Raw genomic sequence first — 18,088 nt, forward strand, 5'->3', positions numbered from 1 at the left:
TGCTAAAATGGGTATTTTTTTAATGACTGTGTAACTGGTCCCTGAAATTTCACAATGCACACTCAAAGTCCATCAGTATTCCCTTGCCATAATGAAACACCCGTGCTGGAGCTGACAGGGGTGTTTACCCCTCTACAGCAGCAGAGAGAAGCCTGTGCTAGTGCAGCTGCTGCAATTACTTTCTTCAGATCAGCAGCTTAGCACAGTAACTCCAGTTAAAGTAGACCTGGCAGGTGCCAGGCTGCTGGCTCTGCAGAGCACGGCTCTGTATCTGGCAACTAAATCTGAACTCAAGCAGCTGCAGCAGGACAAGTTTCTCGTGCTGTCTCGAGCACGCATCCTTCCTCCTACACCCAGGGGAAATAAAAGGAGCTCAGTTGGATCTCTCCATCATCTCACAGAAATTAAATCTGTGCTAGAGGTGGAGGTTGAGGTTTGGGGCTGAGGACTCACACTCCTCCCAGTCTGTGAAGACAAATGCCAGCTCAGCCACTGTTCATGTTTGCACCAAATGTAGTTCAAAGGAGGCATTTGTACAAGGAGAAACAGAAGCAGTTATATGTTAGATAAACACTTCCCTTTATTTTTCTCTCTTTTCTTCTATTTCTAGTGGAATTAAGCATTTTCTTGGTCAGACCAGGTGCAGAGAAGCTGGAGAGGAAAACAAGAGCTGCAGGAGAGGAAGCCAATGTATGTAAATGGATCATCAATGACATCTCTGTTAATAATTTAAATAGTTACAAGCTGGAGAGACATTTTGCTTTTTATGTTTATCTTTTCCATGAGGACAGAATGATATGGATTATCCTCACTTAGTCCAAATTATACAACTGTTTTTGTTGCTGACTTCATAGAGCCAATGACCTGAAGGGTACCTGTAGCTCATCCTCCACCAGCCACTCTTCTTTCACCTTCACTGTAAATCAAATGGCAGGAAAATGCACATGTGTTTTGAATCTCCTATGACTGGTTTCATACCATTCTGCCTGAATATCATATAGTTGAAGAGCAGGCATTTTATTTTAATTTTTTTTAATACCTCCAATTGCAATGGAGTGGGGCTGGAATCTGACATTTGTACACAAACTGAAAGAAACTCCTGTTCAAATATTCCGTGACCAGTAGCCTCTGTGTTGAGGCCAGGAGCCCCTTTGGCTGGACTACACCAGCAATAAAGCACCAAGATGTTTGTATGCAAGGTCAGTGAGCAGGCAGAGGAGCCATACTCAGGGCCAGACTGGGAGGGAGAGGCAGGATAGCTAAGGACCTTGAAGCTGTGGATGAATTTATTTAGATCAGTGATTCAGAAGGGAGTGCGAGTAACTTAGACCCAAAAAGGTAAAGATGAGCTTAGTAGTTGTTTTGTCCACATGGAGATTGGTGGATGGTGACTTGGGGAAAAAGACTGTCAGACAAACTGGATAACAGAGGAGTAGGAAGCTAAGTGCTATCCTGCTCTTTTAATATATACCTGTTTCATTTTAAATCCCTGTTTGCTTTTGTTGTATGTTGTGTTAAAGCTCAAGGCTAAAATAAAGACTCAAATTTTGCATTTTCCAAATGCTTTGCTGGCTGGTGTAGCAGCACACATCATCCAAAGAGGTGGTGTCACCTGAGGATGCAGTCAAGGTAGGTCCTGCAGCACCAATGTTCCTTGTCAACTTAGTCACTAAATCAATCCTGCTACAACAGTTTTAAATGAAAGAAATTGTGGGTACTCTCCTTTCTGTTTAATTACAGTGTAGGCTCACAGACAGTGTATGGGGATATAAAGACTCATAAAATATGTGGCTGCATACATGTGTGACCTATTTTGCATCCAGAAATCTCTTTAATACCAAGAACTACATTAGATAGTTCAAACCACTGCTCACAGTGAGTCAAATAATGAGGCTCTTCAGATTATTGTTGTCATTAGCCCATTCCCTTCCCCCTTCTCACTTAGGAAGTTCATTTAGGCAAGCAGTCATTTCAAGAACATGCAAATGCTGATTGCTGATTTCTATGGATCTGGCAAGCAGCCAGGTTTCTGTGTTGCTGGCTACTATAGGCAATGGGAAGTTAAATATGCATGACCTCCCATAGCATTGATCCATGGGCTTGCAGGCACTCTGCACCTGTAAAAATCCCAGCTATTCTGCATGCAAAGTGTCTCTGGTGTTGCCATTGAGTCCCTTTGTGCTTCAGTGCGCAGTGATCAGGTAAACTCAGCACATGCTCATTATCTTTCTCTGCTTTGGTAAGGTCTAGAATAAAAAAACCCCGTTATTTAATAATGGTAAATCCAATATTTTGCTCCTGACAAGCATATACATATTGCACATGGGAAGGAAGAGGTGAACTCATACTGACAACTTTGCAGTTATGTTAAAATCTGATGAGTTCGCTGTTATCAAGATGTGGGGAATAAAATGCAGTAGTTAATATAAATAATGTATTTAGCAGTAAGGGATTAATAATGCATTATTAAGATCAGGGTAGCACTAGGAAATTGCCTGAGGACATTGTACACAAAAAGGAGTCACAAAAAAGTCAACTATAGCTCAAGGTCATAAATCAGAATCTAAGTAGAATAAAATTTATAAATCTAATAAAATCAGCTTCACCTAGCCTCAACCTACAAATATAGCATGTAGGACTGACAATATCTGTATTCTTAAAGGGATTCCACCCATTAAACTATTAATAAAGGGCCAAATGTTGACATCACGAATACCAGAGGAACTTGGGGCATAATTTCCAATTAAAAATGAAACTTCTAGGATAAGGGAAAAAACCAAAAACTACCCAAATAATAGCAAATGTATGGTTTTAGAGCAGAAAGCACCACACAGAGTGCTGACTTTTCACTTCAGACCTCAAGATTTGCTTTGAGCCAGTTTCTTTCCTCCAACTGGATGCTGTATCATAGCAGTGGTAGCAGGGGCTCTTCCTCACGGAGGGAAATGCCCCTGTGAGAGGCAGCACAATGGCAGTGGTTGCTCCCTGCACCCAGCCAAGTGACATCACTGGGATCACCGGGCACCTGTGGTGGTTTCTAAGGCTGTGGAAGGTGCTCTGAGCATCAGAGTGATCACACTGAAAAAACACTCTGGGCCTTTTAGTGAAATTGAAATAGTAGCAGTGCAAATTATCTGAGGGTTACCCCTGGCTTTTTGTGGCCAATTTGTAGGGTTTTGTCTCCTGTTGGTGGCTCACAGCCAGTCCGTGACTAATCACTGATTAGTGATCCTCACCATGTAGAATTAGTATCTTCCATACAGCAGGATTTTTCATAATAAATATCACAGTGCATGAGCCTACACTTGAAACAGGAGGAGGAGGATGACAAGGACAATGCTCTACTCAATATTGTAATTTTTGCTGCATTGCTGGCTTTTGGTATCCACTTTGCAATTGCTGAGGGAAGAGGTCAATGGCAGTGCAAGCAGAGGTGTTCCCTTTCACAATGGTTTGTTACTGTTTATGTGACAATTATTGTGTTTATAATTGCAGAGCAAACATAACCAAACAACCTTTCTAACTGTAAAAGTGCTGCTTCCTTGTTTGTATGCCACAACATATTGCTGCTAGGAATTCAGCTTTGGGTTTGTAATGTTTTGGAGAACTAGTTCTAAATAAACAAAAACAAAGGGAGACTGGCAGCTTTAAGCTGATTGAGTGTCCTTCAGTGATAAAACGTGTTTTATTTAAGAACAGAAAGATTCATTAATGCCTATTTATGATCTATTTTTAGGGTAATTCCATGCAATTACTATTCATATGACTCAAGCACCCAGGCTGAATTTTAGCCAGGCAATAAAAGGATAATTTTGTAATGCCAGAGAGTCTCTAGAGAAGATTTGGAGGAAAATACAAATCAAGTATGATCAAGCTGTGCACACTAACTCAGTTTCTGGAGCTCTGTATAACTTAGGAGACATTCACAGTGGAATATCAGACATCAACCAGCACACGGGTGCAATACATGGGTGCTGCTGGCTTTGTAACATCTGGGCTCTGTGCAGTTGCAGTGCAGCGAGTGGCTGGAAATGAGCTCACTACTCTCCATTCCCTTTTATACTCCCAGCAATGAAGTATGTGAGAAATACTGATGCAAAGTTTCCCAGGGAGACATCAGATAAAGAAGGATGGAGAGGTGCATATGCTGGCAAACGCTCTTAGAAGTGAATGAATACATGTTTATAAAATGCCTTGCTCTCACACACACTAAGGATCTTCCTTTCCTGTCCATGTGAACTTTCAATGAGTCAAAGTCTTATTTTCTTTCTTATCCTAATTCTGCTCCTACTGACACTTCTTTTCCCCCAATGTCTAAAATTTGTCTCCATCCTTTCTTTTCAGGACTCAGCTGGGTGTAGCATTGCAGTGTAGCCTGGGAGGGAGGGCTGGGAAAGGCAGCTGCAGGCACTCCATAAACTCTGCCAGAGAAGCCCTTCAATACCATGCACTTATCAGATTAATTCTACACTGATTAATTGCCCAGATTAATTCTAGACTAATTAATAATTTCTGGAAGGCAGTGGAGAGAGTGGTTTTGTCTCCAAATGAGGGCAGTGACAATCAGGATACCTGAGCTAGCCCTAGGGAAATGGCAGGTTAAGACAGGGTATGCAGGAGTACTCTTATCCATCTGGAGGAGCGCTCTGGGGCCAGGCAAGATACTTGAGCATGCCTGATGGCATCTATTCTTAGACACCTTGGAAAGAGTTCTAGGTTAACACCTCACAAGGGGAAGAGGGGAAACCCTGAGTACAGTGAAGAACTATTCCCTGCAATTCATGATTTACACTTCTGAAAAATCATTTAAGGCTAAGATAGCAGAAAGGAAACAGTCAAGAAACCACCAACCCCGCTTTCATAAAGCATTTATTTTTTTATTTGAAAACATTATACAGGCATTACATTGCCACAGCCAGTCCATATAGGTGCATGCAAATATCAAAATGGAGAAAGATTTATTCAGCTTCTCAATGCAGGATTTGGGGTTGGGATTTTGTCTGCCTGGTTTTGGTTTTGGTTCATACTTCCATCTGCGGTGTCAAGATTAGTGTGCTTTATTATGGCATTTAACAATAAAATCCTACCCATGGGGTAAAATTTATATTTGTAGCTAGCTCAGGAATACTAAATGGTTTTCAAAAAAAAAAAAAAAAGAAAGAAAGAAAGAAAGAAAACGATACCTTACGCTTGTCAAAATGTTAATAGCACAAGTTAGCAATCTCTACACTATACATTGAAACTTCTTCTTATGACACAGTGGTGCAAAATTTTCAATTGCTTGGTCTATCATTGTGTGTTTCGAAACTTTATAGCTGGAACAAAGACCAGGTCTGTCTCCCAGTGAGCGTGTTCATCCAGTATCAGAAAATTCCATCAGTCTTGCTAAGGGCTGCCCAGGACCAGCAGTATCAGAGAGTTTCAGTCTGTCCAGGCAAGGAGCTATGCAGAGCTAGAGATGTCCTAGGCGACACGGAGAGTAGCTGCCGTTAGATAGCTGAGCCTTTGCTGGTGCGCACGGAGGGCTCCAACTGCAGAACACAAGCGGGCAGAAGGAACGCTTTCCACCACTAGACCTCAGTTTTTCGGTCAACACAGTTATTTGTAAAGCTATACTACTGTTTTCCTTTGAGGTCCATCCAGGACTAGCGCACTGGCGCTAATCCGAGCATCCACCTTGCTTATGGGGAAACACAGACAGCGAAGCAGCCCCGCTTTGCACATCAAACTCCTCCTGCACCAGAAGCACAGGGCGTGGTGGCTGGCTGCAGAGCGCTCACTGAAACATTCATAACTTATTCCTGCACAACAGAGCCTTTTAGAATAGCCTGGTGGCACCTCTCAGCCACCCATGGATCGCAACCCCTCGTAAGGAAAAACTCCCAGCCCCGTGACTCAGCTGGGAGCTGCCTCCTGCCCAGCTGTTTCACAGAAAACTCTAACAAACGTCTACAAGTTAGTGTCAGAAAAATGAGGATGGGGAGGCAGAAGGACTACAAACATTTGGCTTAAAAATAAATACTAATAAGGAAATTAATCAAAACAGTTATGCAAAAGGAAGGAACTGTAAACATGAAACACACACGCACACAATCCTCAAGGTTCTCAGACCAACACGGGGACTAATGCTCAGAGAAAGGTATTTAATTGGTACAAAAGGTAGCAAAAAAGACTGAGATGACAGGTGCCCACCAGTGTGCCTCTGGGTACCTGAGGGAGCCATGATTGTAATCAGACCCCTTCTCCTGGGGAATGTATGAAATACACCCTAAGTCGAAGCTCTTACAGGGCTAGACCCAAGCATCTTACCCTGAAGTGTCAGGCAGTCTTTCTTGTGTGTTTTTTATTTTTTTGATTTAGACTTTCCTTAATATCCCCAGAATACAGAGTCTGTTTTTCTGCAGGAATCTAGTGGAGGTTTTTTTGTGTTTTTTTAATCCTTCATAATTTAAGAAAAAAAAAGTTTGGAAACATGAGTTCTTAAAATATTAAAAAAACAGAAGGCAGGGGGAAAAAATCATGCATTTGTTAGTTTAGTACCAAGGCATCTTAACCAAAGCTTTTGGGCATGATTTGGAAATACTGCAGAACCTTCCCTTAGGTGCAGCAGGGTTGTGGCAGACAGCCTAAACACAGTGGGAAAGAAATTACTTCTTCTTCACTGTAAGAATAAGACACAGCATACTTCTCCTGTTCAAGAGCATTTTGACATTTGCCACTTCATGTCTGTTATGCATATATAAACTTCTCTCAGTCTGCTTCAGGGAAGTTCCTTCTGTATTAAAGCAGAACAGGACTATAAAAAATGATTGTTACCTCAGCAGAAATTCATCCTGCTTGGTTGAACTGTGTGACCTTTCTAATCTCCAATGTATAGATTGACTTTTTTTCTTCTTTTTTTATATAGAAATAGGTAAGTTGTCTTTTTCAAACATGAAGGCCTACATTTTTGCTTGAAACAGTCTTTTTCAGCAGAATAACATTCAGATCAAATTCACCTTCTATGCCCACAAGCAAAATATTCATCAACCATGCCATAAACTCCATTTTCAAATACGATGAATGTATACACACTTTTACAGCACTGTTATGTGCTTCTTAAACTCCTTCTTTCTGAAGATCCTAAAGCAGTTTAAAATAACTTGGTCCCATAGCACCTCTGTGAGGTAGGTAAAATGTCATTATTTCCATATATACTGATTGGAAACTCAGCCACACAGAAGGTAAGTCATGCCCAAGGATTCAAGTAAAGATGCGGCAGATTGGTGAATGAAACCAAGATCTCTCCTAGATTCCTCACCTACTGTTAGACACAGGAACACCTCATCTTTCTTAATTTTAAATTACAAATAGATAAAGGATATTGAAATAATGATTTCCTTGTACTGGGCTCTCAGAAGAGTAAACATACAGACGAAGTTGGATTTTTCATGGTGGCGACTAAGATCTTCCCCATTCTAGAAGGTAAGGCTCCTGAGGCAGAAGTACAGTTGTATACAGAAGTGTGGAGCACACCTTTACTATTTTCACACGTCCCCAGGAATGTAAGAAAACTGCTGAATTCTTCTGCTTGCTTCACAGTTAATGAAAAATAATTGGCTGCACCCTGCCAGTAAAATGCCTTTGTGCTACTGCGGCAACACCAGCAGATGGTCCAGTCTTTCTGCTTGTGAATTCCTCCCTTAATCTTCCTGATTTTTACAATCTGTGGGTTTTGGTGAAAAACTGACACATTTCTAAATACCTATTGTTAGAACAATGAACCATGGGAGACTAAGCAAACTGGAAGAGCAGAAGGCACCCTCGATGCACTGAGTATCTAAAATAAGTGCCCTCATCCACATGATATGTCATCTTTCCATGGAGAGGTACAATACATAGGAAACTAGAAAATGTGTTTTTCTTTCTACAGGTTAAAATTTTAAAAGTAAGAAATCTGTGTTGAGTCACGACTACAGAGAAATCGACTCCCTGTCACCTGATGCAGAACCTTGGCCACCAGGAAATCTGCCATGGATCATAGAGAGGTCAATGCTTGAGTACTTCACTTCTGCAAATATAGAAAGGCTAAAATGCTCGCCTTATACCTATTCCTAGAATAGAGACGGATATTGTAAGTTGTCCCTTCTCTGGATTCATGGATCAGATTACCTAGAAAGGGCAACTAGACAGATAGCACAGAAGACCTCATTGTATTTCCCTCACCAAATCCAAGGTGCTAGCAAAAATGTGTCAGGGGGTTGTTACCACGACTAACCTATCTGTTTTGCGCAAACAAACAAATTTTAGAGAGAAATTAACAGTGACTGCACAAAGTGTATTTGCTGTAAAAAGGCGTTTTTCCCACAACTGCTGTGGCTTAGGCATAATATCACTCTGTGTGTGCAAAACACCCTTCAATTAATTTCCTTTTTTATTTGTCATTTCATCTTACGTATTGAATATCTTTCACAGGTAGTTTGACACTAACTGATTCCTACACAGCAGCTTGTATTGCAAACATGCTGCTCATGTCGTAAACGAGGGACTGGCATCTCCTTGCAAGGAACACCCCGGAACAATTAATTTGTGTTTGTATGAGCTTTCCTTATTTGCTACCTTGCAGCTCACCAGTGTAACTGCACCTGGTAAATACCTTTCTCTATGTACAATACAGAGATAATGGATATACGAGCTCCACTGTCAATAGGCGATCAACAGCCCTGGGTTTAAGCAACTCTAACGTGAGGCTCCTCTTCTGTCTCCTGCCCCAGGCTGGTGTATGTCACCGAAGGCTCCATCTGGCTGCTGGCTGGCAGGTCTACAACAGGTCCGGAGGGGTTTCGGAACTGCTTGTACACCCGAGGATCCTGGGCTACGTAGGTGGACGTGGAGGAGTAGAGCATCAGCCCAACAAGGATCGTGAAGAATGACAACAAGTAAAGTCCTGAAAACTGAGCAGAAATAACAGCAGAGTCATTAGACACAGCACCAATTACCTTTAGTTCATGAAGACCCAAAGACAGGGTTAGGCACAGATCCTTGTTTTGGCATGCGTCGCACAGAACAAACTCCCTATCATTTGGATGTTGAATTTTTATGGGAATTACTCTTGGAAAATTAATTTACTCCCACAAATTCCCCTGTCCTCTGTAACCAAGAGCTAACTAGTGCCTTCCCCTGGCCAGGCATGTTAAGTATTGACTGTCTGGGACTTAGGAAAGCTGCGTTTTGGTCACGGATCCAAAGCTGATTTTTTCATGCTTTTAGACAAGCCAGCTACTCCTCCGAGTCCAAGTTTCTCCAGCTCCAGTGTGAGGTACCGTCATCTACAGTTTTCAGGCAAATCTGAACTTAGTTACAGCTAAACCATATGTCTGTGAAACCATATGGCTGTTAGAAATATAAAAATATAATTAAATAATGATTTCAATAAGAATTATATTTTTTTAATTTTTTTTTTTTTTAATAAAGGCACTTTACCCTGTCTGCAGTATTTCTTGCTTGTGAATAGAAAGCAGGTGCTAGAAGATCTAATGTGAGTTTGGACAGGACGAACTTCAGCTGTGAAATGTACCCTGGGTCAACATCAAGAGGTTTGAAAGTACCCATGGAGGGCAGTTAACTGAAAGCTCAAGTACACATATTTTGGCACACAGCTTCACTAGATCAGAGGTCACCCTGAATTTTTTGACATATACAGACTTGTGTCTGAACTAAAAATACAACGCAAAGAACCTTTCTGGCAACTCATTAGCCATTGCAGATAAAGCTAAAGGCAAAGACAGGGTTTGAAAAGCACAGACCACTGGGTACCAGCTTTAGATACTGGGTTCGGCTACAGGGGACACAAAAATGGCTTTAAGCCCATATAACTTATCTGCTGATCCTAGACTACAAGTTATTTCTTCATGCATGCTGTGTGTGAGAAACCATGAAGGACAAATTGCACAGCCACCTTGTTGAGGATATAAATGATTTGTATTCAGTAGAACTTCCAGAAGTGCCTGTACTCTGCAGCTGTCAAGAATCTGTACCTGAACACCATCAACTACTTGCAACCTGCTATTAGCTGCTCCATGAGGTACTTCAAGATTTTATGTGAAGGTGTCTGCAAGTCTGTTAATCCTGACTGACTCTGCTTTGATGGATGCCCCATTTGTTTCCTCTGGATCACCTTAGCACAGCACAAAATAGACAGAATAGAATATTATCTTGGATTTTTTTGAGCAATTCTGCTTTTTATGCTTAAAGGAATTATCATTGTGGAGAAAACAAATTTTGTCTAAGCTAAATTTGTAGTGATGTTAATTTGTTACTGTTTCATAAACCTACAAAACCTCCATCCAGCCTCCTGCCTGAGGAAGCATTTAGACTTTTTACAGAACCCTTAGTACCTCTGAAAGCTTTGGACATATCACCTATGGTGATATGTGTGTGTTTCCCACATCCAGTGTGCATGTTCGACAGGGAAAATACCATAATGGGGAAGGTTTTTAAAGCATGTGAGAAGGATTAGAGGGTAGGAAGAGTTTTGCTTTTCATCAGATTTTAATTGTTTTGTTACATGTATGCCACCAGGCCCTCACGTGTCTTCTAGCAGCTCAATTTGATGCAACCACCCAGCTGCCCCAGAGTCACAGAGACACTTCTGAGCCTCACCCAGAGTCTGCTGAAGGATTCCTTCCATGTGACACAGCTCTGATAGGACTGTTTAAGCTTAGATCTCCCTCATGTGGCAATCAAACACAAGTCAATAATTTCAAGCATCTGGTTGATTTTTCCCCCTCCATTTTCAGTACAATTTTGTTCTCAGCACTTTCTTCCCCTCTTTCACTTTGTATTTGAACTTGAGCAGCACTTGGCAGCAGTGAAGCTGACTAAGCTCGAGGAGATCTCAGGAGCCAAATGCATCTTGTTTCCCACCCCTAGTTTCCCACTGTCCCTCATTCCCACCTTATGTTTGAATTTCTCACACCAGCCCGCCAATTGGCTTGGCTCACTGCATAGCCAGAGTGCCAGCCAGATCTGTGATCGCCTTGTGTCCTGCTGTGAGGGATCTCTGGGGCTTCCAGCAGCTAAATGTGCTTTTTTTCTTATTCTAGGAGCTGCCCAGACAAAATCAACTCGTTTTTGCTTTGGTTCATGGCTCCAGCTCTACCATATCCCCTTTCTCCTGGCCATACTCGCTCAGGGGCTTCCTGCCAGTGCGTTCTTTTGGCTGAAAGTATTCTTTCCATGGTAGTGTCCTCCCTCATGGCAGCTCTCCAGCCTGGCAGAAAGGGTTTGGGCAAGCTTGGGGAAATCTAAACAAAGGTCTGTGAAACATTTGTCTTTGGTATCTGTGCAAAGCTACTTCAAAGAGACCTGGACTCTGACAGTCCTATGACAATTCCTTCCTTTTTACCTTCCTTAGAAACAAGGTCCAGGTTGAATTCATTTGTGCAGCAGCTCTCTGCAACACTAAAGCAGAAAGGTAGATAGTGAGGTTAATACAGGAATATATACTGAAGTACATGACAAATCTATGGTTTTTGTCAATACTCTGTCAGACTGATCTAAACCCATTTGAAATGAATGGATATTTTCCTCCTATTAAAACAGCAGTGAATCCATCAGTGCATTGGAAAGATGCAGACCTATTTCCCAAAAACAAAATTTGATGTTGACTGTACTATGCTACTCAGACTCCAGCTGAAACCTGCAATTTATGGAAGATAAGATTTCCAGGCACACTCTACTGCTGTGTAAGCTTTGGAGGTTTTTTAAATATTCATCTGTAAACCTCATCTACTGAGATTTGCTATTAATAGACAGGAAAAAGAAACACATTTAAAACCAGAGGAAAGAGCCATTCCTAAGAAACGAAGTGAGGGAGGATCACTTTTCATTGCCACTTTATGTAACTGCAGAACCAAACTATAGGTTCTTGGGAAGTGTGTAATTCCTCTCTCTGCCTAAAATGCTGCTTGAGAATGATACTGTGCTTCATTTTACTGAATGATCTCTTTCTACAGAAACATGTTTCCTCTAAGAAAAAATATTTTTAAAATATCCAGATTTGTATGTGTCTCCAAATCCTTCCCTCCACGCTAAGCAGGATAACTGCTAAAGAGTTACATGGTGAAGAGAAATTGGTTGGCCCAAATTAGCTAAGTGCCACACACCCTAAACAGACTAAAAGCCAACTCATGTTTCCATATCATTAAACAGTTTTACTGTGGATTTCATATCTACGTTTATATATTACATATGTAAACTTGCTCATCCATGAAGCTTCTTGAGAGACCAGATGACTTTGTGGTGGGGTCAATGACCTAAACAGTCTTGAGTCCCTGGGTTTGATTTTCAACCTGTGAATTTGTTTTGTGAATCACAATGATTTTAGATGATCCTCAGTTTCTTACCCATTTAAAAGAGAAAACACCTGGTTACTGAATAAAGATGAATTTACAGAATAAAAATAGGGAATAGGGATCCTTTGAGGAGAAGGCAGAGAGCTTCTTTGCAGGGAAAGTGCCTTACTTACAAATTTCATCACTAACATGAAAAGCATCTGCCAAAGCTTTTTAAGCAGTCAAATCAAACAGTTAAATCAGCTCTACAGATCTGATCATGTCTGCTCTGCTCTGACATCTATGTGAAGCATCTATAAATGCTTCCTCAATCAATAGTATTCAATATGGATCATACAATGATATTCATAAATGTTAAAAAATTAAGAAAACACAAAAATATCTTCTCTAGACACCATTTAGTACCTGTGGTAAGAATAGCCTATATTAAACTAACATTACCTTTCAGCATGTAAAAGGCACATCTTTGGTGCCGGTCAATTTGAAGAAAAACACACAAAGCAAAACCTAGACAAATATAACAAGATAACATGCTTAACCAGATTTGGTCAGCCTGTCAAAACAAGCACAGATTCTGGTGAGTGGACATTTCTGGTATTTATCTGAGTTGCTCATTAGGAACCCAGTACTTGAATGGATCCACTCAGTCAGGTTCAGCAGATGAGCTTATGGAAGCTGGTGACTCAGCTGCAGGAATAGGGGCATCACTCCAGAGTGTGCAGAACCCCACCAGGAAAACCACTGCAGCAGCAAGCTCCAGCTGATAACAGCAAATGTAAGGTGAAATTACTCCTTCTGTTATCTATGCACAAAGTCTCTGACTTTAAAAAAGAAAAGAACCCAAACATATCTGCAATTCTACAGACAAATGTAGATGAAGTTCACAAAACAAAATTTAGCCTATATATATAGCATTTTTGTTGCAAGCTAATCAAAATTCTGAGTAAGTCAAGCATCACAAGGTTCCTAAAACAAAGAAGATGAGTATAAAGGCACGTGAAAATTTAGTATTTTTAAAAATCTAGAATAAACTATTAAACCTTTCAAAATTTACTCCCTACTGGTTTTTATCCTCTACTTTTTACTGTCTGTCTATGTGAAACTTGTCTTTCATATATCCTGAAATCACTATAGGTAAAATGTTTCTACTATTTCCTCTTGAGACTCTTATGCTTTAAAGCAATCCACTTGGAAAGGTGGGAGAAAAGGAAGTTTCTTGATGGGGAAATGAGTGCATCTGATGAACAGTGATTAGACAGTAACAGGAGAAGGAAAAAATAGAAAGAGAAACTATTTAGAAGGTAGTGAATTCATGCTTTGGTCTGGAAAGAACAGGCCATTCTTCAGTACACAGGTCATGAATATATAAGGGAAAGCCCAAAGAAACATGCATGGAAAAATTGCATGGAAAAAGCACATCTAGGAAAGGCTGTGCTGACTGACTCCTGCCAAGGGAATCTGCAGACAAGTAGTTCTGGCTGTCACAGATGTCCATGTCCATGTTACCACTGACACCATGGCAAAACAGTATCCAGAGTGACAAAATGAGACAGATGTGAGTCTGCAGAAAAGCCCACACAGACAAAGAAATTCAATGGTTTTCTAATTTTGGGTTCTCGCTCAGCCGTCATGATAATGATCTTGAACATTATTGCAATGGTTATGAAAATGCTAATTCTGTTTTACTCAGTCCATTGAACTGGAAATAGTTGCAGGAGCAGACTATTTGAGCTGCAGCACTTCAGCACTCATTTGTATTTCAAAACAGCAGCCACACACTGAATCTCTTCGTAGGTAGTATGAACCCCTGCTCCGAGCCTGTGGCAACTCAACTGTGCTTTTCAAGTCTTTAAAAAGGTGTTTTTGTTAAAGTACTAACTGAAAATTTATAATTGTCGTGTTTCACATACTCAGCGATGAAGTATGAAATGGAATAACTACCTTTTTCTCTACCTCATCTGGCAGTTCTCCACATTTTGGTATAAATGAATAAAGAAATCAGGTCCATTAATTCAAGTTTTAAATCTCAGAGAAAAGTGACCTCCTTAGAATCACAGTGATGAAGAGGGGTAAAAATGTACATATCAGATGGAATTAATCTAGTTCCATATTTCTGCTGGCACAATCCATGTTCTCCAGACAGGCAATTCCACCACCTTCTTCCTTCTCATTGTGGGTCTGTGCAGTGCAGTGAACTCTGCTTTCCAGGTTGATTCAGTTTGTACCATATGCTGCACAGCCCATCAAAGCTAAGGCCGGTAGGTGTTCTTTCACTGACTTATGCCTTTTTCCCCTGAGTAATTTCACACATGAATACCTGAGCAGGCTGAGTGAAGGGAGTTAAAACCAAATTTCTCTCATTATCTTTTATATAGCAAACAGACATTTCCACTCTGTTTGATAAATTGATCGAGAGGCTGAGCTTCTTTCCACAATTTTCTATTTTCACCTCCAACACAGCAAATGAAGCTCACCATGACCAAGTGTACTGTGGGATGCACACACTCTCCAGCCAGCAGCAATACCAGAAGGCTGAGGGCTCTGAGAGCTAGGAATTCACATAGTGCTAGTCCTTTCACTTGCATGGCTGGATGCTGCAGCCATATTACTTTATTAATAGTAACAGGAGCCAGCATCTTAGTCATAACTCTTTGGTGTCTGCCTTGGATCACACCCATGAGGATCTGACTGAGTCTGCCTTGGATCAGCACTGTGACTTAAACTACTGCTGACTATTTTTGTCCCAGCCTATGAGGAAGATTCCTCGTTGGGATTCAGAGCTTGATCTGCTCGTCAACAGAAACTGAAGCAACCCCCAGCAGGGAAACATGGTGTTTTGTAACCCCAAATGGCACCACACAGAAGCACCCAGAAGGATTGCTGTGGATTTTCCAGACTGCATTGAAACAGAAAAACCAAATACACCTGAACCTTTATGTGTCCTGCCAGACCTCTCAGAGATTTTTAAGAAATCTCCAAAGGGACCCAAACCACTGAGGTATGGTTTAGAGTGCCTTCCCTGCTCACCAACTGCAGAAGCTGGAATGTCTGAGCAGAAACGTTGGTTCTCTTGCTGAGAAGGGCACAAAGGGGCTCTGGACAGCTTCAGTAATGATGATAACTTCTGGACAGCAAGTCTGTCCACTACCAGCAGGACTGCATTATCTTCACACTTAAATGACCTCCAGCTATTTCTTAGGCAAACCATGAGGATAAAGTCTTAAGTGATGACTTAAAGCCCTCTCTTGCCCTCTGAACACCCTGAGCTGGGATGAAAAGTGAAGTGTGTAGCTAGTTACTCCACATCTTTGATCATCACTGAATGAAGGAGGTTTGTCTCAACACCGTACTGATGCCAGCAGAACCAAAGCAAGAAGTTTCTGGTTTGCCTGAACGACAGTGAAAAACCTGACAGTGAAAACCCTTGTTGCCATTTGGTGAAAACAAAGAAGCCAAAGGAGGATTTTCCTGTCATTTCATGCATGGCAGAAAGGCCATACTTCTCAGTTCCTGATGCTTGCTTGCACTCTCAATACGACCTAACTCAGATGAAATGCTGTCCATTACTATGGCTTATGCTGAATTGAAAAGGTTGCATAGAAACCGTGATGACAAGGAACCAGATGACACATTTTCCAGCTGATTCTGTTCTACTGCTTGCATGTTTTACTCTGTGTAAAACATACTGATCTGTGCTTTCTGTCATACAGCAGCACCTTCTTTTTCAGTTCCTAAATGATTTCCCACAGTGGTCAGTGGGAAACACCTAAACTTTCTTACCTTTTAGATGCTGAGGTTATCTACAAGGGAGAAAAATTAGGAGGATTTACTGGAAAACTGTCTCCACCAATTCTATTAAAATTTAGGAAACTTAATAGATTTCCTGGAATTCATTGGTGGAATGAAACAAACTTATGCAGAAAACAAATAGCATTTTGGGAAAAATCTCTGAGCTTGACATAGGCAGCTGTAAGGCAAATACTGATTTTGCACAAAACTGCACGATTTCATGCTTCTCAAATGGCACCCTTAGAAAAAATTAATAATAGCCTGTTCTTCCTAAATACATGCCTGATAGGGCAAAATGTTTGTGTGAAATGGCTTATCTTCATTTCCTGAGTGCCAGGAGAAATGGGAACGCTGCTTTCTCTTCTCTTTCCCTTTGTTGCCTCTGACATCAGACGTGGAGAAAAAAGGAGCCTGTGTTCAGTACCCCCGCGGTACCAGCAGTCTGTCTAATTAAAAAGTGCAAGGTAGAATGAGTCCCGCAATCTGTTTTAATCTTATCTATGTAGGAAAGAGATTTTTATGTGTAGTTAAAGCACTTCTATTACATTTCTCTAATTTCCTGTGAGCATCCTTACTATGGCATAAGGGGGCTTCATTTCTGGTTATTTTATACCAATTACTTGGCAAGAGAGTGGTAAAGGACCTATGCTTTCAGATGTTCTCAATACAAAAAGGAGAAGCACAACGGAAAAGCTTAAAAAGCTTATAAAATCAATTTTCCCTCCCCCACTTTTATCTTTCAGTATTCTTTGTTGGTTTTCTCTATCAGCTGCCAGTTGCCATGTGTCTTTTTGGGTTTGTGTGCAAGTATTTAATATAGCAGCAGCTGTCTGCTGTAATGATTCTCTATTACTGTACATGAGGCTAATTGTGCTCAGTGTGTTCAAAACCGCAGTTACAATAACTGATTCATCTTGGATTCTTTGTTTATATTTTTCTGCTGAATCTAACAATACAGTTAGAAATTCCAGTAGAAATTCCTTCCCAAATGGTGTCATTTTCTTCTGGCAATGCAAATGGGGGGCACTCCTGCCCTGAGAAACAAGGACTATGCAGCTGCAGTTACCTTACCATGAGTGACCACGCCAGCTGTCTGGAGGGAGTGTGACACGGCTGTTTCATATCAGGGTTCTCTGTAGTGTGACACATTTGTTGCTGGCAAAGAGAGGCCAAACTTCAGGAGATCCAAGAGCTCTGAACTGAGTCGACTTTCAAGGCAGGTGCATGAGGGAATCAGAATGGAGAGCATGTCCTAAGCTGTCGAATCCAACCCCACATTACTGCTTACAATCAGATGATATATTCCATCTGGCAAATCCTTCTCATGCAAGCATTATCAGGGATCTTTTTCCACTTCCCACAAACCTATTTGAAATTATTCTGGAACCTCCCTGCTATGATAGCAAAAAAATCCCCCTAATTTCAAAACATTCTCAGTTTCCACCCATATGTTCTTGTATCATTAGATCAAATAATTCTCATTTTCTCCCTGTGAATTTATAAATTAATTCATATATGTTAAGGTTCCACAGTCCCTCCCAACCCATCAAAGCTATGTTACAGACAATAGATTTTTTTAGGGATGTGCATATTCAGTACATTGTTAGGGGCCATATGGTTACTCTGTCAAGGCTTTGAAGCACATAAGAGAAAAGCTGTGTTTGGCAGTCTTGAGCTGACAGAAAAAAACCCTATAGCTACAGCTAGAAAAGTGCTGTCCCTGAGATGGTAAGTTGTCCTGTCCGATGGCATTAGCACTTCTCCATCAATACCAGAAATACCTAGACAGACTCATTTGGAAACAGCTTTGTCACGACCGTGCTCAAATTCTTCCCATCTGTTGCCACAGACACTGCCTCGCACTTTGTGCTTCACAGCATTTCTCAATGTCAGCCAGTTCTAGTTGCCTGATTATTCTAATTCTTCTTCCTACTGAGGGTGCCAAATCTATTACTACAGTCACT

At 41.0% G+C, this 18,088-nt stretch overlaps 1 protein-coding gene across 1 annotated transcript in view; it reads right to left on the bottom strand.

Moving 5' to 3' along the window:
• Positions 1-4,851: 4,851 nt before the first annotated feature.
• SLC35F1 (solute carrier family 35 member F1) overlaps positions 4,852-18,088 on the bottom strand; it is a 226,757-nt gene continuing 213,520 nt past the window's right edge. Inside the window, exon 8 of the mRNA XM_039731612.1 lies at positions 4,852-8,933. Coding sequence (XP_039587546.1) covers positions 8,709-8,933 — 225 coding nt within the window. The 3' untranslated portion in view covers positions 4,852-8,708. The remainder of the gene's footprint in view (positions 8,934-18,088) is intronic.

The sequence above is a fragment of the Passer montanus genome, unplaced genomic scaffold, assembly GCF_014805655.1.
Source record: "Passer montanus isolate IOZ18808 unplaced genomic scaffold, ASM1480565v1 scaffold79, whole genome shotgun sequence".
Classification (NCBI taxonomy): Eukaryota; Metazoa; Chordata; class Aves; order Passeriformes; family Passeridae; genus Passer; species Passer montanus.